This window comes from Ranitomeya imitator, chromosome 2, assembly GCF_032444005.1.
Source record: "Ranitomeya imitator isolate aRanImi1 chromosome 2, aRanImi1.pri, whole genome shotgun sequence".
Classification (NCBI taxonomy): Eukaryota; Metazoa; Chordata; class Amphibia; order Anura; family Dendrobatidae; genus Ranitomeya; species Ranitomeya imitator.
The window spans coordinates 354,377,957-354,405,547 of record NC_091283.1 but is presented as its reverse complement, the minus strand read 5'-3'; the positions used below and the strand labels follow the sequence as shown (position 1 = coordinate 354,405,547).

Genomic DNA, 27,591 nt, shown 5'->3' with positions numbered 1-27,591 from the left:
TCTGTAGTCCTGTGATCTCCACTGTTCTCATTACACAAGTATAAAACATATAATACTGGTGGATAAAACAAGACTGAGCACAAGACCTTCACATCCATCTACACATCATTAGGGAGATTTCACAACACCTTCTCTCCATCTACCTGATGATCCTGAGGAACATTGGGATCTTCTTCTTTACAGTCCTGTGGAAGAGGAGGACGGGGACATCTCTCTGGTGTTGTTCTCTTACTGGATAGAACTGGAGGAAACATATACAGGGACTGAATTCATTTTTTACATACAGATAATTATAGACCGGGTGTATTTAGTCCTGTCTATTACCTGGTGAATTGAGGGACTGGGGAACCTCCATCATGACATCCTTGTACAGATCTTTGTGTCCTTCTAAATACTCCCACTCCTCCATGGAGAAATAAATGGTGACATCCTGACACCTTATAGGAACCTGACACATACAATGATACTGTCATCTCCTCGATCCATTCATAGCATTACTGTATAATGTCCCAGCAATCCCAGAAGTGTCACCTCTCCAGTCAGAAGCTCAATCAACTTGTAGGTGAGTTCTAGGATCTTCTGGTCATTGATGTCCTCATGTATCAGGGAGTGAAGTGGAGGTTCCATGATGGGACTCAAGGTCCTTCCCCATCCCTCAGACACAGGGTCCTGACAGCGCTCACTAGAGGTCTTCTTCACTACTGTGTAATCCTGGTTATGGAGAGACACATTAATAGACTTAACTACAGACATTTCCAGAGTCCTCACCTTTCAAGTTCTGTCCAGCTCTTATTCCCATACATAAGAATAATGTAATGTGACGTCATCAGAGTCTCTCACCTCTCCAGTAAGCCGGAAGAGAATCTCTAAGGTGAGGTGTAATATCCTCTCCGCCATCTTGTCCCTGTCTCTATCCATTGTTGATTGTTAAATCTGGAAAATACTCTTATATAGAAGTCATCCACTGAGAGTATCCGATATTGTAGGGACCTTTAATATAATAAAAGACCTCATGTAGTAACGCAATTACTGGAGATAACCAGCACAAACATATGAGGAGATACAGCATATCACAAAAGTCAAAAGAAATACAAAAGAAAACCAGAGCAGCACAACGTCCCACACACAGAGAAACTTACAATAGGCTCATTTGTTTTGATCTAGCAGTCTGGGAAAGAGAGGGAGGTGCTATTTGCATGAAAAAAGTCTGTGTAAATCCAACATAGTAAGAAAGGATTGCAAATGCACTCACCGACTGCAGTTCAAAGTGTTTATTCCAACAACAAGTGAAACATCTTCACGGCACGGGGGAAAGGAAATTAGCCAGGGAGAGTGCGGCAGACGAGACGACGGCCGTTTCGCGCTGCACAAGAGCGCTTCTACGGGTCTACAGTTGGACCCGTAGAAGCGCTCTTGTGCAGCGCGAAACGGCCGTCGTCTCGTCTGCCGCACTCTCCCTGGCTAATTTCCTTTCCCCCGTGCCGTGAAGATGTTTCACTTGTTGTTGGAATAAACACTTTGAACTGCAGTCGGTGAGTGCATTTGCAATCCTTTCTTACTATGTTGGATATCACAAAAGTCAGTAGACCCCCTCACATTTCTGGAAATATATGTTTTCATGGGACAACATTGAAGATATGACACTTTGATACAATCTAAAGTAGTGAGGGTACAGTTTGTATTAGAGTATAAATTTGGTGTGCCCTATAAATAACTCAACGCACATCCATTAATGTCTAAACTGCTAGCAACAAAAGCAGGTATACCCAGTGAAAATGGCCAAATTGTTCCAAAATAGTTAATATTTTGTGTGGCCACCATAATTTTCAATCACTGCTTTAACTTACTTGTGCATGGAGTTCACTAGCGCATCACAGGTTGCCACTGGAATTTTCTTCCACTCCTCCATGACAATATCACGGAGCTGGTCGATGTTAGTGACCTTGCACTCCTCAACCTTCTGTTTGAGGATGCCCCACAGATGCTCAATAGGGTTTAGGTCTGGAGACATGCTTAGCCACAGGACATGGTTCCAGTAATCTATGTCCTTAATCTGCTTGTCTTCAACAAATTGACAAATTTGATTGGTCAACCATGGCAAAACCAGTTCTGAGTGTACCTGGTCTTGCTACATCACTGTATGGTCTTGACCAATCTGCTGCAGCTCAGTTTCAGGGTTTAGCAATTTTCTTATAGCTTGGAGTTTATGTAGAGCAAAAAAATTTTTTTCAGATCCTAAAAGAGTTATTTGCCATGAGGCATCATATTGAACTTCCAGTGACCAGTGTGAGAGAGTGTGAGAGCAATAACACTAAATTTAACACACCTGCTTCCCATTAACACCTGAGACTTTATAACACTAACGAGTCACATGCGCCGGAGAGAGAAAATGACTAATTGGGCACAATTTGGACATTTTCACTTAAGGGTGTACTCACTTTTGCTGCCAGCGGTTTAGACATTAATAGCGGTGTGTGGAGATATTTAGAGGGCACACCAAATTTACACTTATACAAGCTGTATACTGACTACTTTACATTTGTACAAGTGTTATATTTTCAGTGTTGTCTCATAAAAAGATATACAGTAATACAAAATATATAATATACAAAAATGTGAAGGGTGTACTCACTTTTGTGATATACTGTACAAGGCTACTTTCACACTAGCGCTGCTTGCTGTACGTTGCAATGCGTTGTTTTGGAGAAAAAACGCATCCTGCAAATGTGCTTGCAGGATGCGTTTTTCTCCATAGACTTGCATTAGCGATGCATTGTGACGTATGGCCACACGTCGCATCTGTCGTGCGACGGATGCGTCGTGTTTTGGCGTACCGTCGGCACAAAAAAAGTTACATGTAACTTTTTTTGTGCGTCAAGTCCGCCATTTCCGACCGCGCATGCGCCAGGTTTTCTTAAATCTGCCTAGGGCAAATAGCTTGTCCAAGAGCATACTTACTTTTAATTTGCACTGCAATCACAGCTATGCCTGTGACTGCAATGCACTCCAGCTGCCTCAATATGCTTATATGCGCATCCTGGGGGACACATAGCAACCCTCACATAGAACACCCGCCACTGCCTCACAACAGACAGATCACTTGTGTCAGGGGAACATATAGCATGATCCTTTATGGTTTATTGATGACTGAAAAATTCTTTTAATCTGTTCCTGAAAGTTTTCTTTAAAAAGCAGAGGCAGTTTCCACACTTACACATACTACTTTATCACGCTATGTGATGGAACTATTTAACTCCTTATAGGCTGCTCATCTAGGTTGTTAACTAATTCAGACCAGGCCATTTTCCTTGTAAATGGAGATAGTACATAGGCCCCAGGCTGCATAGTAGAGTTGACTGAATCTCCTAGGACCCAATAGCTACTGCTCCCTCCTTACACCCAGTAATCATATGATCACTGGATCAGGAGGAGGATGCACTGGCAGTGATTCCCAATTTGTATAGTGTGCTTGTTAAGCAAGGAAGGCAGACACGGTAATAAATCTTCTCTACCTTCGCTGTGTCTAACCGCCGGCTCCCCACACCCACAGCTGTATGATCTCATGCAAGCTGCTTAAACTGCAGGACATTTATAATTAAACATTACAAGGGCATCTTGCTATGTGATCACAGGGTGTCGATTAGTGAAATGGGAGCTGGTAAAAAGGAATAATAGTTCTGGCACAAAATTATGACATATTTCTTCCCTGCATATGTGCTTTTATTGTGATAAAGTCATAAAACAAAGAAAAACCCTATACCTATTTGTCATCACAGTAAGGGTTCCATCAAGTTAGGTTTTTTTCATATGAGTTCTATCCATGTTTTTTCGGACAGAATTCGTACCAATGATAGTCTATAGGGTAGTTCATGCATCCTTTTTTTTCCTTGGACTCAGTGGTCTGCACAAACGCAAGGAGACTTGTCTGCTATCAATTTGAGTTTCGAATGAAACTCGCCAATGCAAGTCTATGGATTTGTGAAATTAAACTAAATGCGCTTGGATGCCATCTCTGTGTCTGTTTTTCACGGACTGATAGATAGAAGCTGGAGAAATCTCCATCAGGAATTTTTTTTTTACTCAGTCGCTTTGACTAAACTCTGATGACGCTGTTATCAAAAACAATGATGAAACACAGACCGTTTTCTTGGGGTACTAGAAGAATCATTGATGCCTGAATGAGCCTTAATTGTACATTTACACTACTCACAAAAAGTTAGGGATATTTGGCTTTCGGGTGAAACTTCAGGATGAACGTAAAACGCCCTCTAACGTTTTCAGGTGAGCTTAATTTAATGTGACCTTCTCTAAACTTTTGAGTGCACTTATCCAACTGTTCAATGTTTCAGAACTTTTTGCACAACTTGCTGTTCTTGTTGGAGCTTAACGGCAAAATTCACAACAGGCGTTTGATCCATCAATCGACCCATAAATTTCGGGGTTGAATTAGAATTGGTATTAAACAGTCCTCCTCATCATGCTGTTCACATTTTGACATCGTGAGACCAAGATGACACCTAACAATTGATCAATAGTACTTCACCAATGCAAGGCTTCAAGCAGGATGTTCACAGAAGGAAGGGTCCACAGAGCTCAGTGTCATCAGCAGGTTGCAACAGAGATACTGGAATAGTCACAAAAAGGCAGAGAAGTGGATGTTCTTTGGCCATATCCCAAACTGATGATTGCTTCATTGTGAACAATGCCCTTCAGATCCAGATAATGAATGCCACACAACTTCAGGTCCACTTAAAGGGATTGGATTGAAGTTCATTCTCTGTCCTCCGTAGTACACGCCTGCGCAAGGAAAGATTGCGTGTACTACGGTGGACAGAGAATGAACTTCAATCCAATATTGTGGCCAGCATGCAGCCAGCGGGTAAGGAAAGGGTGAATCAAACACCTGAAAACTCCACCCATATGACCGAAAACCGGTCCCGTCAAATTCAGGTGACAGGTTCCCTTTAAGGGAGGTGAGAGGCACACAGGTTTCACATCAGACCATTAGAAAGCATTTGCATCAGCGTAGTCTGAGTGCTAGACGACATGCAAGGGCACTTGACGACACCACCAGGCACAGGCGTCAGAATCTAGCATGGGCCAGGGAGCACTCAGTGCTGTTCACTGATGAAATTGATTGACATTGAGCATAAATTATGGCTGCCAACAACGTTGGAGAAGTCGAGGAAACGAACTATGTATCAGCCACTATTGTCACCAGACGAGTCTGTGGTCATGGTGGTAATACAGTGTGGGCAGATGTGTCTAGTCAATACAGAACTGCCCTACACTTTGTGAATGATACAGTGATAACATCATTAACACAGTCATTGTGTCTCTGCCCGGTCAGCACAGGCCTAATTTCATCTTCATGGTGGACAATGCTGCACACACAGAGGTCTCATCACTAGAGAATGGCAGCTGGACACTGGGGACCTCAAATGGAGCAGCCTGCACTTTCTCCAAACCTGAATCCCATAGAAAACCTATGGGATCATCTGAGTGGCCATGTAGAGGCTCGTAACTCTGTATGCCAGAAACTCAATAACCTGAGGGGCGACCTTCCCGAAGAGTGGGATGCCTCGGCAGGCAATACCTCAGCTTGTGAACAGCAGGAGACGTCTTCGACTTTTGTTTCAATAAATTGTTTGTGAGGAGGAAATCGCCATTGCTTCTTCTACTTAAATGTCCTACTTTCATGATAAAATATCACTGTAACGTGATTTTTTTAAGTTTTCCATAAATTTTGCCCAAAGCAAAATATCCCAACTTTTTGTGAATAATGTACAGTATATGCAGAAATAATAGAGGAGCAGTCTGTCTTAGGCTACTTTCACACTAGTGTTAACTGCAATACGTTAAAATGCGTCGTTTTGCCGAAAAAACGCATGCAGCAAAATATTTTGTTGCTTTTTTTTTTTCCCCATAGACTTGTATTGGCGACGCATTGCGACGAATTGGCATTCGTCGGTATACGTCTTTCGACGGATGCGTCAAAAAGAGGTGACACGTCGTCTGGAAAAACGTAGATTGTAACTTTTTTGGCTCCGACAATAAAACGTGTCTCGGCGCATCCGTCGGCATGCGTCTTTTGCTAGAATGAAAGTCTATGAGCGACGGATGCGTCGAGACACGTCGTACGACGCAATGCAGCGCTGCAATACGTTTTTTTCTATTGAGCATGCTCAGAAACAGGATTTTTTATCTAAATGGCCAGACATCCCCAAATCTATATAAACCTGGTCTGGGCCTTCAACCCCCACATATGCCAGCAAGACCCAGAGACAAGAAGAAGCCTCCAGCCAGCCGGACACCAAGAGCCCAGCCAGAAACCAAGAGCCCAGCCTGGACACCAAGAGCCCAGCCGGACACCAAGAGCCCAGCCTGGCAGCAAGACCCCAGCCTGGCAGCAAGACCCCAGCTGGACACCAAGACCCCAGCTGGACACCAAGACCCCAGCCGGACACCAAGACCCCAGCCTGGCAGCAAGGACCAGACACACTCCAACAGTGTGAGTATATTGCCATTTGTGTGTGTGTGTGCGCGCATTTTTTGTGTATGCCGTACTGACTACAGCAAGAGCTTTTAAAACCTGAATCCAACCTGAGGCCTGCCGTCGTCCTGCAACAGCCAGTGCCCTGCTACAGTCCAGATCCACCCTGAGGCCTGCCACTGTGAAGACATCAAGCTCCAGCCGGAGGAATGATGGGTGTGTGTGTGTGTGTGTGTGTGTGTGTGTGTGTATTTTTGTACTGCTGTGTGCTTTTGTATGTATGTGTTCATGTGCCTGCACCTTATTATGCCTTCGTCAATATTACGCCTGTTCATGTGTTATGCTTGTGTTATGACTCTGCTTGCAGGTATGTTTGTGTGCGTCTTGTTGGTTGCATGTGCATTTGTCAATGCCATATTGGTTAATGTTGATTTTTGATGTATTTACTAAAGGTACCGTCACACTGAGTGATGCTGCAGCGGTACCGACAACGATCCGGATCGCTGCAGCGTTGCTGTTTGGTCGCTGGAGAGCTGTCACACAGACAGCTCTCCAGCGACCAACGATCCCGAAGTCCCCGGGTAACCAGGGTAAATATCGGGTTACTAAGCGCAGGGCCGCGCTTAGTAACCCGATGTTTACCATGGTTACCATCCTAAATGTAAAAAAAACAAACGCTTCATACTTACCTTCCGCTGTCTGTCCCCGGCGCTCTGCTTCTCTGCTCTGGCTGTGAGCACAGCGGCCGGAAAGCAGAGCGGTGAAGTCAACGCTCTGCTTTCCGGCCGCTGTGCTCACAGTGAGTGCAGGAAAGCACAGCGCCGAGGACAGACAGCGTAAGGTAAGCATGAAGGTTTTGTTTTGTTTTTTTTCTTTTACACTGGTAACCAGGGTAAACATCGGGTTACTAAGCGTGGCCCTGCGCTTAGTAACCCGATGTTTACCCTAGTTACCAGCGAACACATCGCTGAATTGGCGTCACACACGGCGATTCAGCGGTCTGCAGGAAGTCCAGTGACGAAATAAAGTGCTGGACTTTCTGCAGTGACCAACGACATCACAGCAGGATTCTGATCGCTGCTGTGTGTCAAACTGAACGATATCGCTAGCCAGGACGCTGCAATGTCACGGATCGCTAGCGATATCGTTCAGTGTGACGGTACCTTTAGTATAGTGGTTTGTGCAGCATGTGGGTTTTTTTTTTTTTTTATTGGATGTATTATTGCAAAGCCTAGTGGTCTGCAGCTTTTGGTTAGAATGTGTGAGTGCTTTTTTTAAAAAAAAGTTTTAATTTTATTAATTTACTGTTGAAACCATTCGCAGTTGATGTACGTGTATTTAAAATAAAGAGCATTTCTGCTCCATTGTGATTTAAAAAAAAATAAAATAAAATAAAATGTTTATTAAAAAATTGTCCGTAGTATAATTTCATAAAGGTAAATTTAAAACAGGTGTATGTACCAATGGTTACACATGCAATACAGAGTTGGTTGAGGGTTCATTTTTTACTAAAGGTTATCCTTTAAAAGGTTTTTTGGGGGAGGTAATTTTTTTTTTTTTTAGTTAAACTTAAAAATATTTTTAAAGGTGTCTCACATTTTTTTTTGTTTTTTTGGGGACATGGAAAAGAATGGTATAACGTGCACCTGTTTTTGGGTTTGGGTGTTCACCTATTTTACACAATTTAACAGGGTGTTTATTGCTGAACATTACCTAGTTCTGGGGTGGTCTAACTATAAATCCATTATACTTATTATATTGCAGATCGAGTAGGAACCACAGGCACCAGGTCCACAGCCACAAGGTCCACAGGCACCAGGACAAAGCCACCAGACCACAGCCACCAGGACCGCATCGTCAAATTATTGAAAGTAAGTTTTGAAGACCCCAAATCTGCTACTTCAATGTGTAGAGCAGATTGCAAGTGTCTTTTAACTTACAGACCCACCAGGTCCACAGCCACCAGGTCCACAGCCACCAGGTCCACAGGTTACCGGAACACAATGTCCTCTTCTGGTAGCCCTCCTCCACAGCAACAGCGTGTATCGGTAAGTAAATAACCCAAATTTTTTTTTTTTTTTTTTTTTTTTTAATTTTCATAAATTTTATTCACTACATGCATTTATTATGTTTACACAGGAAACAGAATCAGATGAGGAGCTGTCAGAAGGGACCGAGACGGGAGGAGATATACAAGTGGAGGAGGAACCAAGTGTAAGTAGTTGTGAATCACTTGCTTCACACCATACACCAGCACCATACATGAAACAGATTTTCAGATACAACGGAACCAAGAAAACATATACATACATTCAAGCTAATTTTTTTTATCCTTTATTTCAGTCTCCTGCTGCTGCTGCTGCGGCTGAACACCATGAAGGTTCTCCCAGGCACTCCCAGAGTCGGCTGACTCATCGCCGCGGTCGGCCATCAGTAAGTTGTTTTTTTTTTTGGGGGGGGGGGTCGATTGGTCATTTTTTTTTTTTTCAGTGTACTAATTTTTATTTTTTTTCTTATATTTTTTTCTCACAGGCTTCACAGCGTGCTCCCGCAGAAGACTCTGACATAGAGATTGAAGCCCTCATCGAGGAGGTCCGAGAGCGGGAGCCGCTGTGGAACATGGCTGACCGCAGGCATGCTGACACCAGTGTCACCCGTCGGCTCTGGTTGGAAGTATGCCGGAACATCTTTCCGAGGTGGGAGGACCTTCTTCCACAGCAGCAGAGCAAACTATGTAAGTATTCACTTTTCAGTGATGTTTAGAGCTGAATGTAATGTATTGTATTTACCTTTTTTTTTTTTTTTTCCTTCATTCCTGTCTTCACAGGTTGCAAGGTTAGGAAGCGGTGGCGGTCACTGAGGGATCGTTTTAAAAGAGAATTTAACGAGGAGATGCAGGCCCCGAGTGGCTCAGCAGGAAGGAAGAAGAGGAGGTACAGATACGGCCCTGCCCTCTCCTTCCTGAGGCAAACCATGCTGAGTAGAGTGTAAGTATTCAACATCACAGTAAGAACCTGTCTAATCACAAAACTTTTCTTTCAGTACGGGCTTTTTCGTATCAATATATTAATTTTTTTTTTCTTTCACAGCACCTTCTCCAGCCACCGTGCTCCTGCATCTACCTCTGCGCCCTCTGAAGCGATCCCTCCTGAGTCCGCCACCGGGGACCATGTCGGTAGGCCCCACACCTCTCACCCCTCTGTCCCCTCCACTTCATCCACCTCTACCAGTGGAGCGCAGCCTTCCTTATTCGCATCTGATGGTCAACAGATAGCGTTCCCTTTACCCCACCCCTCGGACCCTGCCACCTCTACACCACCGTTAGGTTCGTGGCGGCAGCGTCAGAGGGGTCAGGAAAGGAGCTATGCTCCTGAGTTCTTGCATCTAAATGCAGGCTTCCAAAATTCTTTTAAAATTTTGGGAGAACAAGTGACTGCTGGTTTCAGCATGGTGCAATCGCGCATGAGTGAAAACCACCATGAAATCAGCAGTCGCTTGGATAGGCTGCATTTAGATGTAAGTCAAGCTCCAGCAAATCTTTTTTTTCAGTCCATGCTCAGGAGCATGGAAAAGCTTTCTTTTGATCAGCAGATGTCGGTAATGAATAGCTGCCATAACGCTCTTCTGAAGGTCATCAATGAACCACAATCTACCCCCACACCTCCCAGTCCCAATTTCAACACCATGCCCCACAATATCACCGCCAGTCCCAATATCCACATCAGTCCCAATACCCAACCCGGCCCACAACCCAAATGTATTCACCCGTGTTTTCTTCGTCTTTGCCCAGCTTTCCTTCCCCAGTAAGTTTTCCACCTACCCCAACACAACCCCCCTCCGGTCAGCCTCCTGCTTTTCACCCCCCTTCCACTGCAGACCAAACAGGTAGGGTTTCCCCAATCCCACCTACCGACGTGGTCCAACCTTCCAGCCCCTCCTCCCATAGTTACTCCACCCGACACTACCAAGACCTGTGAAACTGTAATTTCTTGTTACTAAAAAATTCTTTTTTGCCAAAAAAAAAAAATGTTTTGGAAAATTACCAAAAAAAATTATTTTTTTGAAATAAAAATATTTCTGGTTTACAATCTACTGTGTGTGTTGATTCATTAAGGTAAATATTAAAGGTTAAGTGAAAAGAAACACCAGACGTTTTCAAGGTATAACAAAATGGTTTTATATTAGCAAGCAAACCACACTTTGTGTTTTTTTTTTTTTTTTGTTTGTTTGGGGTTGCTACAAAAACAATTTTGACAAACAACAAAAACCAAGGAAAACATGTCACACAATGATGTCTTGCCATGGAATCCGCCCAACAGGTGACAAAAAATAATCCGCAAACTGGTCCCTCATCATTGTAACAGAACTGGTGGAGCGAACAGAGGCACTGCGGTAATCCCACAAGGATGTCTCCAATTCTTCGTCATCCAAGGTAACGGGCTCCTTTGAAATAACAAAATTATGGAGCACCACACATGCCTTGACAACATCGTCTACAGTTTTTGTTTCCAGTTTTATTGCCGTCAGCAGAACTCTCCACTTTGCCGTCAATATACCGAAAGAGCACTCTACCACTCTTCTTGCTCTAGTAAGACGGTAATTAAATACCCGCTTGGTACGGTGTAATTCACGGCTGCTGTATGGTTTCAGTAGGTGCGGCGACAGTTGAAAGGCTTCATCACCTACACACACATATGGCATGGCTGGTTCACTTGTTCCTGGGAGCGGTCTTGCTGGCGGGAAATTGTATGTATCTCCATACAGGCAGCGACCCATCGGAGAGTTTTTAAACACTTGTGAGTCGTTGGACCGGCCATACGCTCCTATGTCCACAGCAAGGAATCGGCAGTTGGCGTCAGCAATAGCCATGAGTACAATGGAGAAGTATTTTTTATAGTTATAGTACTCTGATCCTGTTCCTGCCGGTTTAGCAATCCTTATGTGTTTGCCGTCCACGGCACCAACACAATTTGGGAAATTGCAAATTCTCTCAAATTGTTCGGAACTTCTCAACCAGATTTCCATTGTTGGTTGTGGGATATACTCAGGCTGTAAAGTGTCCCAAATCGCACGACATGTGTTCTTCACAATTCCGCCAATAGTGGAAATCCCCAGCCTGAATTGGAAATGGAGTGAAGTCAAAGACTCACCCGTAGCTAGGAAGCTGCAGAAAAAAAATGTAAAAAAAAATTGCACAGACCATCAACCAAAAAAAAAACCAGTGGAATGACCTCAAACAAACCATAAAATTACATGCTGCAGAAAATGCTGCGCAATGTGTCAGCGCAGTTTTTTCTGCAGCATGTAATAACATTCAATATGAGCAATGACACAAGAATAAAAAAACCAGTGGAATGGCCTCAAACAAACCATAAAATTGCATGCTGCAGAAAATGCTGCGCAATGTGTCAGCGCAGTTTTCTCTGCAGCATGTAATAACATTCAATATGAGCAATAACATAAAAAAAAGATGCTTACCGCAGTGTCACCAGGAGCCGCTCCGCCGGTGTGATGGCAAGCCTCATCCTTGTGTCCTGCCTTTGGATGACATCCTCTAGTTTTCCAACCAAATAATCGAAATGTTCCATCCTCATCCGTACATAATTGTAGAATTTCTGTGGGTTGCACTGCAACTCCAGATAGAGAGTGGACTGGACACCCCTGGTCATCCGCAGCTCATTGATTGGATGTATCCAGAATCGTCGCACTCTCCGTTGCATCCTCCGTCTTTCTGCTGCCGCCTCCTTCTCCCGCACTATGATATCCAGGCGATTCGTCTCAAATATAACTTCAGTAACTAAACTCGAAATCCTCCCAATTACACCATCCATCCTTGCCACTAAACTAAAACCCTCAAAGATGGCATGTAAATACAGTTATTATATAGATTTCCCTTAGTTTCCAGTAGCCAATCAAATTTTGGTGCCTCCCATTTTAAAAACGGATCCGTCGTAAAAACGGATGCAATGGATGGTAAAAACGTATGCAACGCATCCAGCATTTCAACAGAACCGTTTATCGGATTTGCGACGGATCCGTCGAAATGCTGTATGCGTTGCATACGTTTTGCAGTTTTTTGACGCATCCGTTTTTTCGGGAAAAAGACGTTTTTGTGACGGTTTGCAGTTAACGCTAGTGTGAAAGTAGCCTAATATGCCCCAAAAATGTGCGAATAAAAGCCGGTCGGGTACATTATATGGAGACAAATGGCGACAAACTATAGAGAAATGGGAGAAAGGTCCCAGCACTAGAGATAAGGGAGGCCGAGGGCACAGTAGTGTCAGCACTGAAGGGGTTACTGCCTAGTAATGGGGAATCTCCAGCACCTACCTCCACCTGCAGAGCCCCACACCACATATATAGCTGCTCTGTGCACACAGGACCTGTGATGAGGTCACAGGAGGGGAGGAGTCAGGGTTGAGCCTAGAGTGTATGGGCTCCTTCCAGGTCCTGACTGCAGCCCATACAGTCTAGCCGGCTCAGTACTGAAGATGCTAGAGTGTATGGGCTGCAGTCAGGTATATATTCTTGAAGATAGCAGACTTTATGGGCTGCTGCCTGGCCCTGACTGCAGTAAATACATGACACTAGAATGTATGTGCTCCTTCAAGGTATAAATTATTAAAACCAGCAGAATATATGGGCTCCTGCCAGGTCCTGACTGCAGCCCATACAGTCTAGTCAGCTCACTGGTGAAGACACTAGACTGTATGGGCTCCTGTCAGGTATGTATTATTGTAGATACAGACTGTACGGGCTCCTGTCAGGTATATAGTATTGTAGATACAGACTGTACGGGCTCCTGTCAGGTATATATTATTGTAGATATAGACTGTATGGGCTCCTGTCAGGTATATAGTATTGTAGATACAGACTGTACGGGCTCCTGTCAGGTATATATTATTGTAGATATAGACTGTATGGGCTCCTGTCAGGTATATATTATTGTAGATACAGACTGTACGGGCTCCTGTCAGGTATGTATTATTGTAGATACAGACTGTACGGGCTCCTGTCAGGTATATAGTATTGTAGATACAGACTGTACGGGCTCCTGTCAGGTATATATTATTGTAGATACAGACTGTATGGGCTCCTGTCAGGTATGTATTATTGTAGATACAGACTGTACGGGCTCCTGTCAGGTATATAGTATTGTAGATACAGACTGTACGGGCTCCTGTCAGGTATATATTATTGTAGATATAGACTGTATGGGCTCCTGTCAGGTATATAGTATTGTAGATACAGACTGTACGGGCTCCTGTCAGGTATATATTATTGTAGATATAGACTGTATGGGCTCCTGTCAGGTATATATTATTGTAGATACAGACTGTACGGGCTCCTGTCAGGTATATATTATTGTAGATACAGACTGTATGGGCTCCTGTCAGGTATATAGTATTGTAGATACAGACTGTATGGGCTCCTGTCAGGTGTATATTATTGTAGATACAGACTGTATGGGCTCCTGTCAGGTATATATTATTGTAGATATAGACTGTATGGGCTCCTGTCAGGTATATAGTATTGTAGATACAGACTGTACGGGCTCCTGTCAGGTATATAGTATTGTAGATACAGACTGTACGGGCTCCTGTCAGGTATATATTATTGTAGATATAGACTGTATGGGCTCCTGTCAGGTATATATTATTGTAGATATAGACTGTACGGACTCCTGTCAGGTATATATTATTGTAGATACAGACTGTACGGGCTCCTGTCAGGTATATAGTATTGTAGATACAGACTGTACGGGCTCCTGTCAGGTATATAGTATTGTAGATACAGACTGTATGGGCTCCTGTCAGGTATAATTGTAGATACAGACTGTACGGGCTCCTGTCAGGTATATATTATTGTAGATATAGACTGTATGGGCTCCTGTCAGGTATAATTGTAGATACAGACTGTACAGGCTCCTGTCAGGTATATATTATTGTAGATATAGACTGTATGGGCTCCTGTCAGGTATATATTATTGTAGATATAGACTGTACTGGCTCCTGTCAGGTGTATATTATTGTAGATATAGACTGTACAGGCTCCTGTCAGGTGTATAATATTGTAGATACAGACTGTACGGGCTCCTGTCAGGTGTATATTATTGTAGATACAGACTGTACGGGCTCCTGTCAGGTATATATTATTGTAGATATAGACTGTATGGGCTCCTGTCAGGTATATATTATTGTAGGTATCAGAATGTATGGGCCCCTGTCAGGTATAGATTAGTGATGATATCAGAATGTACGGGCCCCTGTCAGGTATATATTAGTGATGGTATCAGAATGTATGGGCCCCTGTCAGGTATATATTAGTGATGATATCAGAATGTATGGGCCCCTGTCAGGTATATATATTGATGGTATCAGAATGTATGGGCCCCTGTCAGGTATATATTAGTGATGATATCAGAATGTACGGGCCCCTGTCAGGTATATATTAGTGATGGTATCAGAATGTATGGGCCCCTGTCAGGTATATATTACTGTAGATATAGACTGTACGGGCTCCTGTCAGGTATATAGTATGGTAGATACAGACTGTACGGGCTCCTGTCAGGTATATATTATTGTAGATATAGACTGTACGGGTTCCTGTCAGGTATATATTATTGTAGATATAGACTGTATGGGCTCCTGTCAGGTATATATTATTGTAGATACAGACTGTACGGGCTCCTGTCAGGTATATATTATTGTAGGTACAGACTGTACGGGCTCCTGTCAGGTATATATTATTGTAGATACAGACTGTACGGGCTCCTGTCAGGTATATATTATTGTAGATACAGACTGTACGAGCTCCTGTCAGGTATATATTATTGTAGATATAGACTGTACTGGCTCCTGTCAGGTATATATTATTGTAGATACAGACTGTATGGGCTCCTGTCAGGTATATATTATTGTAGATACAGACTGTATGGGCTCCTGTCAGGTATATATTATTGTAGATCCAGACTGAACGGTCTCCTGTCAGGTATATATTATTGTAGATATAGACTGTATGGGCTCCTGTCAGGTATAATTGTAGATACAGACTGTATGGGCTCCTGTCAGGTATATATTATTGTAGATATAGACTGTATGGGCTCCTGTCAGGTATAATTGTAGATACAGACTGTACGGGCTCCTGTCAGGTATATATTATTGTAGATATAGACTGTATGGGCTCCTGTCAGGTATATATTATTGTAGATATAGACTGTACTGGCTCCTGTCAGGTATATATTATTGTAGATACAGACTATACGGTCTCCGGTCAGGTATATATTATTGTAGATATAGACTGTACAGGCTCCTGTCAGGTGTATAATATTGTAGATACAGACTGTACGGGCTCCTGTCAGGTGTATATTATTGTAGATACAGACTGTACGGGCTCCTGTCAGGTATATATTATTGTAGATATAGACTGTATGGGCTCCTGTCAGGTATATATTATTGTAGGTATCAGAATGTATGGGCCCCTGTCAGGTATAGATTAGTGATGATATCAGAATGTACGGGCCCCTGTCAGGTATATATTAGTGATGGTATCAGAATGTATGGGCCCCTGTCAGGTATATATTAGTGATGATATCAGAATGTATGGGCCCCTGTCAGGTATATATATTGATGGTATCAGAATGTATGGGCCCCTGTCAGGTATATATTAGTGATGATATCAGAATGTATGGGCCCCTGTCAGGTATATATTAGTGATGGTATCAGAATGTATGGGCCCCTGTCAGGTATATATTACTGTAGATATAGACTGTACGGGCTCCTGTCAGGTATATATTAATGATGGTATCAGAATGTATGGGCCCCTGTCAGGTATATATTAGTGATATCAGAATGTATGGGCCCCTGTCAGGTATATATTAATGATGGTATCAGAATGTATGGGCCCCTGTCAGGTATACAGTGGGGCAAAAAAGTATTTAGTCAGTCAGCAATAGTGCAAGTTCCACCACTTAAAAAGATGAGAGGCGTCTGTAATTTACATCATAGGTAGACCTCAACTATGGGAGACAAACTGAGAAAAAAAAATCCAGAAAATCACATTGTCTGTTTTTTTAACATTTTATTTGCATATTATGGTGGAAAATAAGTATTTGGTCAGAAACAAAATTTCATCTCAATACTTTGTAATATATCCTTTGTTGGCAATGAAAGAGGTCAAACGTTTTCTGTAAGTCTTCACAAGGTTGCCACACACTGTTGTTGGTATGTTGGCCCATTCCTCCATGCAGATCTCCTCTAGAGCAGTGATGTTTTTGGCTTTTCGCTTGGCAACACGGACTTTCAACTCCCTCCAAAGGTTTTCTATAGGGTTGAGATCTGGAGACTGGCTAGGCCACTCCAGGACCTTGAAATGCTTCTTACAAAGCCACTCCTTCGTTGCCCTGGCGGTGTGCTTTGGATCATTGTCATGTTGAAAGACCCAGCCACGTTTCATCTTCAATGCCCTTGCTGATGGAAGGAGATTTGCACTCAAAATCTCACGATACATGGCCCCATTCATTCTTTCATGTACCCGGATCAGTCGTCCTGGCCCCTTTGCAGAGAAACAGCCCTAAAGTATGATGTTTCCACCACCATGCATTACAGTAGGTATGGTGTTTGATGGATGCAACTCAGTATTCTTTTTCCTCCAAACACGACAAGTTGTGTTTCTACCAAACAGTTCCAGTTTGGTTTCATCAGACCATAGGACATTCTCCCAAAACTCCTCTGGATCATCCAAATGCTCTCTAGCAAACTTCAGACGGGCCCGGACATGTACTGGCTTAAGCAGTGGGACACGTTTGGCACTGCAGGATCTGAGTCCATGGTGGCGTAGTGTGTTACTTATGGTAGGCCTTGTTACATTGGTCCCAGCTCTCTGCAGTTCATTCACTAGGTCCCCCCGCGTGGTTCTGGGATCTTTGCTCACCGTTCTTGTGATCATTCTGACCCCACGGGGTGGGATTTTGCGTGGAGCCCCAGATCGAGGGAGATTATCAGTGGTCTTGTATGTCTTCCATTTTCTAATTATTGCTCCCACTGTTGATTTCTTCACTCCAAGCTGGTTGGCTATTGCAGATTCAGTCTTCCCAGCCTGGTGCAGGGCTACAATTTTGTTTCTGGTGTCCTTTGACAGCTCTTTGGTCTTCACCATAGTGGAGTTTGGAGTCAGACTGTTTGAGGGTGTGCACAGGTGTCTTTTTATACTGATAACAAGTTTAAACAGGTGCCATTACTACAGGTAATGAGTGGAGGAAAGAGGAGACTCTTAAGAAGTTACAGGTCTGTGAGAGCCAGAAATCTTGATTGTTTGTTTCTGACCAAATACTTATTTTCCACCATAATATGCAAATAAAAAAAACAGACAATGTGATTTTCTGGATTTTTTTTTCTCAGTTTGTCTCCCATAGTTGAGGTCTACCTATGATGTAAATTACAGACGCCTCTCATCTTTTTAAGTGGTGGAACTTGCACTATTGCTGACTAAATACTTTTTTGCCCCACTGTATATTAGTGATGATATCAGAATGTATGGGCCCCTGTCAGGTATATATTAGTGATGATATCAGAATGTACGGGCCCCTGTCAGGTATATATTAATGATGGTATCAGAATGTATGGGCCCCTGTCAGGTATATATTAGTGATGGTATCAGAATGTATGGGCCCCTGTCAGGTATATATTACTGTAGATATAGACTGTACGGGCTCCTGTCAGGTATATATTAATGATGGTATCAGAATGTATGGGCCCCTGTCAGGTATATATTAATGATGGTATCAGAATATATGGGCTCCTGTCAGGTATATATTAGTGATAATATCAGAATGTATGGGCCCCTGTCAGGTATATATTACTGATGATATCAGAATGTATGGGCCCCTGTCAGGTATATATTACTGATGATATCAGAATGCATGGGCCCCTGTCAGGTATATATGCTGCGATTGTTCTCGTATGCCGATTCGGCATGAAAAAATAATCACAGATGTGATCTGCCCCATAGATTAACACTGGTCCGAGTGCCATACGATGTTTTCTCACATAGCGCTCGTCCGTATTCTACGCTAGTGTGACCCCGGCCTTAAACTTATGAAGACTATAAAGGCACGGATGATTGACCTCGTGGAGACCAAAACATCCAACACCGCGGAGACACCATCACGTGTTTCTCAACGCAGTGATCCAGAACACTGCCCCCAAATATGCAAATGCAAGTAGAGGAGCTGCGGAGACACCATCACGTGTTTCTCAACGCAGGTAGTGAATAGCCAGGCCTTTCCCCGGGAAGGAACAACCAAGGGAAGGGCAGCATCCAATAAAGGAAAACATCCAATAAAGGAAAACCACCTATGCCAAGCATGGTATCCATCCACAGACAGCTGTTTCGGGGTTTTTGCCCCTCATCAGTGTGGAGTAGGAAACTGGCTATCAGGAGCAGTGCCTAGTAGAAAGTCTATAAAGGCACGGATGATTGACCTCGTGGAGACCAAAACATCCAACACCGCGGAGACACCAGTTTCCTACTCCACACTGATGAAGGGCAAATTATTATTGGATGTTTTCCTTTATTGGATGCTGCCCTTCCCTTGGCTGTTATACTCAAGTCATTGTCGGCGGGGGAGGGGGAGCGGCGGCTGTCACATACTCACCTGCTCCCGGCGCAGTCCCTGCATGTCCGATGGTCTCCGGGCAGCTCTTCCTTTGTTCAACAGTCACGTGGAACCGCTCATTAATGAATATGGATGCATATTCATTACTTAATGAGCTGTTCGTGACAGCTGAACATAGGAAGACGCTGCCGACTCCCGGAGACCATCGACAGTGAGAAGCTGCCAGGGACCGCGTCGGGAGCAGGTGAGTATGATGGGGGAGGTGAGCATTGCGCGATATTCACCTCTCCCCTTTCCACCGTTGCGGGCCGCTCTGTCCTCTGGCTGTGACTGTTTAGGTCAGAGGGCACGATGACGTAGTTAGTGTGCGCGCCGCCCTCTGCCTGAACAGTCAGTGCAGAGGATGGAAGACAGAGCAGCGTGCAGCAGTGGAAAGTGCCGGGGGCCTGAGCGAAGAGAGGCGAGTATGTGATTTTTTTTATTTTATTCGCAACAGCAAATGGGGCATAATGTGTGGAGCATCTCATGGGGCATAATCTATGGAACAAAATCTATGGAGCATCTTATGGGGCCATCAACCTTTATGCAGCATTGTATGGGGCAAAAGTTTCTATGGAGCATCTCATGGGGCCATTATTAACATTTGTGCAGCATTATATGGGGCATATTTTAATATGGAGCACCTTATGGGGCCATCATAAACTTTATGGAGCATTATATGGGGCTCATCATTCAATATGGATATTCAAAAACACAACCTACTGATGTCTCAATTAATTTTACTTTTATTGGTATCTATTTTTATTTTTGACATTTACCAGTAGCTGTTGCATTTTCCACCCTAAGGCTTATACTCGAGTCATTAAGTTTTCCCAGTTTTTTTGTGGCAAAATGAGGGGGGGGGGAGGGGTGGTCGGTTTCTACTCGAGTATATATGGTATGTCCCTAAGCCAATGTGCATAATGTAAATAACTTCTTATACTCGCCTACGGAGCGGTCCGGTGTTATGTTTGGCGCTGGTCTTCATCCGGCACAGTCCTTCCCGTGGATGATGTGTTCTACATCATCCACACAACCTCCCTCATCATGCTTCTGTGCAGGAACACTTCTCTGCCGAGCACAAAGCAAAGTACTGCAACGGGCAGAAAGAAGGGCCTAGCAAAGGATCACGATGGAAGACACCGTGTGGATGACATAGGACGTGTCATCGACTCAAAGAAAGAAGGACGGTGATAGAAGAGGAGAAGGCACCGGATTAAGACTAGCGAAACCCATTGTATGGGGCTAGGCAAGTCTAATATGCCACTATCTTAAGGGCATACAGATAGTGGTTGTGCTTTATAAAATGCTGTATATAAGGGTATACAGGCAGTGGGCCTACTATACACAGCATTCTAGAATGCTGTATATAAAGGCATATAGATAGTGGTCGTACTTTATATGGGGGGGGGACAGAAACAATGATTGAATACCCTGTAGTAAGTGAATGGCTACAGTGCAAGAAAATAAAGGGTACTTAGTTAACACTTTTTTCGGGGCCTGAGAAAGGAGTCAGAAAAGAGCATCGGGGCGGACGCGCTGCTGTGAATGTCAGTGTCTGTATCTAGAACGGCATAATTTTCATAACCAGCAGAGGGAAAGCTGACAGCTGAGGTTAATATTCTGGAAAGGAGCCAATAACCATAAAGGTTCCCAGGCTATTAATATCAGCTCACAGCTGTTTGCTTAGCCTTTACTGGCTATTTTACAGTGGGACACAAAATATTGACATGGGGTCCCCCTATAAAAGCTGTAGGCTGATATTAATAGTCTGTGAAGAGGCCATGGATATTGGCAGCCCCAGAGGCTAAAAACCATCAGCTCTCAGCCATCCCAGAAATGGCGCATCTTATAGATCTGCCAATTCTGGCACTTAGCCTCGCTCTTCCCACTTGCCCTGTAGCAGTGGGGCTCATATTTGTGGGGTTGATGTCACCATTTTATTGTCAAGTAACATCAAGCCCACAGGTTAGTAATGGAGAGGCATCTATCAGACACCTCTCCATTAGTAAGCTGGCCTACTGTCAATACAAAGGTGACATTAACCCCTTGTTACCCCATATGCCACCGCTACTGGGCAGTGAGAACAGAGGCTGAGTGCCAGAATTGGCGCATCTTACAGATGCACCTTTTCTGGGGTGGCAATAACCATGGTCCCTCTCTAGGCTATATTATCTGTCCTCAGTCACTGGCTTTCCTTCTGTGGCACAGAAAATTGTGTGGGAGCCCACGCGTTTTTTCAGTGAAAACATTTTTATTAAATACATACAGGTCCCAAATTTTACACACACACACACACTACTAACCGTATTAGTCACTGACCTATATAAATCTAACCGTTCTGCAATGGTTTACTGTATGTAAACCATGTCTCCTATCCTGCAATGATTTGACAGAAGCCGACAAATTAACTATTTGTAAGTATTGTAAGCTGTCAGTGTGATTTTACTGTACACTGCACCTGAATTGCAAGCCTTTCAAAGGACACCGTTGCGTATTTCTCGCAAGTCACACTGATGGCCCGTGTGGTATGAGTTTTTCTTGCATAAACAGACTTTCATTGGGGATTCTCGGCTGACATACGGTGCAATTTCACTCGCACATATAATACGGCCGTGAAAAAAAAAAAAAAAATATGATGGGAGCTGCCCAACAGATTAACATTGGTCCGAGTGCTATGCAATTTTTTTTTTCTCGCATAGCACTCGTCCGTATTCCTCTCTAGTGTGACTCCGGCCTTAAAGGGAAAATCATTCAAAATTTGAAAATTTCTATTTTTTAAAATTTCTGATATTTTTACAAAATAAAGCAAAACATATTAACCCAAGTTTATCATTAGCCCAAGTTTACCATTATCATGAAGTCTAATATGTCAGGAAAAAAAACAACCTCAAAATCAATGGAATATGTTGAAGCATTCCAGAGTTATTACTACATAAAGTGACACTGGTCAGATTTTAAAAAATTGGCCCCGTCACTGAGGGGTTAAATGCTTGTACAAGTGAACATTGTTTCAAAAGTGGTTTACCTGTCTAAGACTGGTTTCACACCAGCGTTTGGCAGCCTTCTTCCTCTGTTACGCCCCACCCACTGCTACACCTCTTCTTTCAGCTCCGCCTACGTCTGCATGCATCCCCTATCTTTAACATTGGGTACACAGGCACGTGTCGTTTTGACGATGCGCTGAACTGCGTCGAACGCAACATGTTGCATTTTGTTGCGGTCAGCGCAGCGTTAAAACAACGCATGCAGAGGCATCCACTTGGCCTGCGTACCCAATGTTAAAGATAGGGTATGCAGGACGCATGCAGATGCAGGACGCATGCAGACGTAGGTGGAACTGAAGGAAGAGGTGCGGCATTGGGCGGGGCTTAACGGAGGAAGAAGGCTGCCATCCGCAGCCCTGCCGAATGCTGGTGTGAAACCAGCCCAAGGCTGTTATTATAGCACCTTACGTCTTACGCTAGGTTCACATTGCGTTAGCGCAATCCGCTAGCGCTATGCGCTTAACGGATTGCACTAACGCAATGTTTCTAGAGGGTCGGCGTTCACCCTCCCTGCTAGCGCAGATCCCCGATCTGCGGTAGCGAGGAACGGGCCTCGGACGCACCTCGGACGCTGCAAGCAGCGTCCGAGGTCCGTCACAAAAGAACGGCACATCGCTAGCGCGTGCCGAAAATGGCATGCGCTAGTGATGCGCTTCAACTAAAAGTAACATTGCTGTCAATGGGTGCGCTAACGGACCCGTTGCACGGCGTTAATTTCGACATTTTCGCCGTGCAACGCAGTCCGTTAGCGTTAACCCATTAACGCAATGTGAACCTAGCTTTATACAGATACATCATGGGCTTGTCCTGCCCTACGCATGAAATGAAAGACAAATATAATGTGGAGACTTAATCAGAGCAATGTTTTATTTACATTCAGAACTGGTTTAAGAGGTAAACAATTACCATTTCTCACAGAAATCTCAGACTTTTACTTATAGAAATACTGGATAAATATCATTTTAACATTAGATATACAAATATTTCTAATTTTATAAAACTGCCTTTTTTGCATTGAAAAACTTTATGCCTTTCCTTGTTTCATTTTATGCCTTTGCTTGTTTGATTTTATGCATTTCTAAAGTATTGTAAAAATGTAATATGCTGTTGGTGCATGCGGGCAGGACTGTCGGTAGGGTATGCGGCTCTGAAGCCCCCCTTCCCGGGCCTGCCTCCGGTGTCTGAGGTTTCGGTGTCCCGGACCAGAGATCATAATACCGGCCTTGAATTGTGAAGGACACGGCAGCCGATCCTGAGAAACATCCAAGGTGGGAATGCCCCATCATGTCGAAGAGAGTCTGCTAGATCCAGGCCTAGCAGACCAGTGCTGGTGGGTTCATGGATGCCAGGAGGGAGCTGGCCTAAAGGAAAGTCTCGTCTTTTCCTGGCGGGTCAGAGAGTTGTCCCGTCGTTTGTTTTTTTTGGACAGAACATTTCCAAAACAACCAAATTTGAACAGATCTCTTGGGAGGCAGACTTTAGTCCTCTGTTGCAGAAGCGAAGTACTCTTAAACTGATAGGCGCCGAGTAGGACGCACTAGAAAGTTGGCGTGCATGATTGTTCAGGGCGCTGGCGGTGTGGACCGGCCACCAGAGAAGGCCTAGACCAAAGCCTGGATATTTTAAGAGCAAGGTCACAGGAGCCTCTGGAAAACGTGGAGGCTGCATGAATAGGAAGGTTTCCTCAGGAGACGTCCACATTGCTCAGGGGAAAACTAGGACATATTTGTCCTGTGTTTTTTTGTTTTTTTTTTAAAGTAGCCCCCTTACTGCCTCGTAGGATATACCAGTCCTTAAAGATCACAAATCCTTTTTCGCAGAGCGATGATGAAGATGGGCATGGAATAACCTGGACGCAGAGAGGCGAGAGGGTAGGGCGATTCGTGGCATGAACGGTCCTCCGGGGAACCCCAAACACTCTTGATGTGTTAGGGTCTTGCCTCGTAGACCACAGATGATATGGTAGTGACAATTCTAGGTGGGAGATTAGAGTGACAATTCCACTGTCGCCCTCAAAAGCCATATCTGGGAAGAAAAAAAAAAAAAAATTAAAAAGAAAAATCGTTAATAAAAAAACCTCCCAAAACCTAAGGCCTAAACTGGGCTGGGCGGTCCAGACCCATGTCTTCCTCCTACTGACATTAAGCTAAAACGGATTAGCTTCGTGCTAGTTGGTGGTGTACCCTCCTCTACAGGAAATACCTAAAAAAATTTTTTGCATAGCATAAGCAGCATACACCCATTTTTTTTTTGTGTACCCCAATGAAGCATTAGCCCCCCCACATCAACCAGACGGCCACACAGCATAACCTCGCTCCCCCAGTCAGAAACCTCCACCTCACATTAACCAGCGGACCCCACAGGATAAACCCAAAGCCCAGACATTCCCTCCCACAAGCGTAAATCCCCATATGACGCCCCCTGCCCCCAACCAAAAAATCCCATCAGACACCCCCCCAATCGGATGCCACCCCAGCTTAACCCCCCAGCATAAACCCCCATCGGACGTCCACCCCTCCTCCAAGCATTACTCCCATCGTACACCACGCCCATCCAATAATAAACCCCCACCGGACGGCCAAACCCCCACAGGACGTGGACCCCCCATCCAGCACACCCCCCCATCAGACGCGGACACCCCACCCAGCACAAACCCCCCATCGGACGTCCACCCCCGACCCAGCCTAAACTCTTATCGGACGTCCACTCCACCCAGCCTAAGCCCTCATCAGCCCCCCCAAACCCAACCCATAAGCAGGTCGCCCCCCAATAAAGGGGATCCCTCCGTAAGCAGCAGGTCGCCTCCCCACGTCCCACCACAGGCAGGTCGCCTCCCCACGTCCCACCACAGGCAGGTCGCCTCCCCACGTCCCACCACAGGCAGGTCGCCTCCCCACGTCCCACCACAGGCAGGTCGCCTCCCCACGTCCCACCACAGGCAGGTCACCACCACATCCCACCACAGGGGTCGCCCAATAGCCTGCAGCAGGTCTCCCCCCACAAGCAGATAGCCCTCAAATCCCACCACAGGGGTCCCCCCCAATAGACAGGTCACGCCCCACAAACCGAACCACAAGCATGTCACCCTCAAACCCCACCACAGGTCTCCCCCACTAAAAGGGGTCCACCCCGTAAGCAGTAGGTCACCTCCAAACCCCACCACAGGGGTCCCCCCCCCCCCCCCCAACAGCCAGCAGGTGCCCCCCAAAATCCCACAATAGCCAGCAGCAGCAGGTGCCCCCCACAACAGCCCACCACAGGGGGTCCCCCACAACAGCCAGCAGCAGTAGGTGCCCCCCCAAAATCTCACCACAGGGGTCCCCCCACAACATCCCACCACAGGGGTCCCCCACAATAGCCAGCAGCAGGTCCCCCCAAAATCTCACCACAGGGGTCCCCCACAACAGCCAGCAGCAGCGGTGCCCCCCCAAAAAGCCCACCACAGGGGTCCCCCACAACAGCCAGCAGCAGCGGTGCCCCCCCAAAAAGCCCACCACGGGGGTCCCGCACAACAGCCAGCAGCAGCGGTGCCCCCCAAAAGCCCACCACGGGGTTCCCCCACAACAGCAGCGGTGCCACCCCCCAAAAAGCCCACCACGGGGGTTCCCCACAGCAGCAGCGGTGCCCACCAAAAGCCCACCACAGGGGTCCCCCACAACAGCCAGCAGCAGCGGTCCCCCCCAAAAAGCCCACCACGGGGGTCCCCCACAACAGCCAGCAGCAGCGGTCCCCCTCAAAAAGCCCACCACGGGGGTCCCCCACAACAGCAGCGGTGCCCCCCCAAAAAGCCCACCACGGGGGTCCCCCACAACAGCAGCGGTGCCCCCCAAAAGCCCACCACGGGCATCCCCCACAACAGCAGCAGTGCCACCCCACAAAGCCCACCACGGGGGTCCCCCACAACAGCCAGCAGCAGCGGTCCCCCCCAAAAAGCCCACCACAGGGGTCCCCCACAACAGCCAGCAGCAGCGGTGCCCCCCCAAAAGCCCACCACGGGGGTTCCCCACAACAGCCAGCAGCAGCGGTGCCCCCCCAAAAAGCTCACCATGGGGGTCTCCCACAACAGCCAGCAGCAGCGGTGCCACCCCACAAAGCCCACCACGGGGATCCCCCACAGCAGCAGCGGTGCCCCCCCCCACAAAGCCCACCACAGGGGTCCCCCACAGCAGCAGCGGTGCCCCCCCCCACAAAGCCCACCACGGGGGTCCCCCACAGCAGCAGCGGTGCCCCCCACAAAGCCCACCACGGGGGTCCCCCACAGCAGCAGCGGTGCCCCCCCACAAAGCCCACCACGGGGGTCCCCCACAGCAGCAGCGGTGCCCCCCCACAAAGCCCACCACAGGGGTCCCCCACAGCAGCAGCGGTGCCCCCCCCCCATAAAGCCCACCACGGGGGTCCCCCACAGCAGCAGCGGTGCCCCCCCCATAAAGCCCACCACGGGGGTCCCCCACAGCAGCGGCGGTGCCCCCCCCACAAATCCCACCACAGGGGTCCCCCACAGCAGCAGCGGTGCCCCCCCCACAAAGCCCACCACGGGGGTCCCCCACAACAGCCGGCAGCAGCGGTGCCCCCCCTACAAAGCCCACCACAGGGGTCCCCCAGAGCAGCAGCGGTGCCCCCCCACAAAGCCCACCACGGGGGTCCCCCACAACAGCCAGCAGCAGCGGTGCCCCCCCTAAAAGCCCACCACGGGGGTCCCCCACAACAGCCAGCAGCAGCGGTCCCCCACAAAAAGCCCACCACGGGGGTCCCCCACAACAGCAGCGGTGCCCCCCCAAAAAGCCCACCACGGGGGTCCCCCACAACAGCAGCGGTGCCCCCCAAAAGCCCACCACGGGCATCCCCCACAACAGCAGCAGTGCCACCCCACAAAGCCCACCACGGGGATCCCCCACAGCAGCAGCGGTGCCCCCCCCCACAAAGCCCACCACAGGGGTCCCCCACAGCAGCAGCGGTGCCCCCCCCACAAAGCCCACCACGGGGGTTCCCCACAGCAGCAGCGGTGCCCCCCCACAAAGCCCACCACGGGGGTCCCCCACAGCAGCAGCGGTGCCCCCCCACAAAGCCCACCACAGGGGTCCCCCACAGCAGCAGCGGTGCCCCCCCCACAAAGCCCACCACGGGGGTCCCCCACAACAGCCGGCAGCAGCGGTGCCCCCCCACAAAGCCCACCACGGGGGTCCCCCACAGCAGCAGCGGTGCCCCCCACACAGACAAGCAGATCGCCCACCACAGAGCCTCCCCCCAATAGCGAGCAGCAAGTAGCATTTTTTCACCCTGAAACCACTAACCTCCATGTGAGATGGCGTCCATAAGCTATAATCATGCTGCTTTGCTTTGCCGCCTTCATGATGTGACTGAAAACACGCCCCCTCCCGATAGGACACGCCCCCGGA

General features: G+C 46.5%; 1 protein-coding gene and 1 long non-coding RNA gene across 2 annotated transcripts in view; both read right to left on the bottom strand.

Moving 5' to 3' along the window:
• LOC138666561 (zinc finger protein 182-like) overlaps window positions 1-12,881 on the bottom strand; it is a 38,872-nt gene extending 25,991 nt beyond the window's left edge. Inside the window, exons 1-5 of the mRNA XM_069754766.1 lie at window positions 12,824-12,881; window positions 841-990; window positions 532-711; window positions 325-448; window positions 144-241 (exon numbers count right to left, since the gene is read on the bottom strand). Of these exons, the coding sequence (XP_069610867.1) occupies window positions 144-241; window positions 325-448; window positions 532-711; window positions 841-918 (480 nt within the window). The 5' untranslated portion in view covers window positions 919-990; window positions 12,824-12,881. The remainder of the gene's footprint in view (window positions 1-143; window positions 242-324; window positions 449-531; window positions 712-840; window positions 991-12,823) is intronic.
• A 10,160-nt stretch (window positions 12,882-23,041) lies between these two features.
• On the bottom strand, window positions 23,042-27,591 carry LOC138663776 (uncharacterized). The gene is made up of 2 exons (XR_011318237.1): window positions 27,487-27,591; window positions 23,042-24,220 (listed from the first exon to the last, which is right to left on the bottom strand). It is a non-coding gene; the product is annotated as an uncharacterized lncRNA (long non-coding RNA).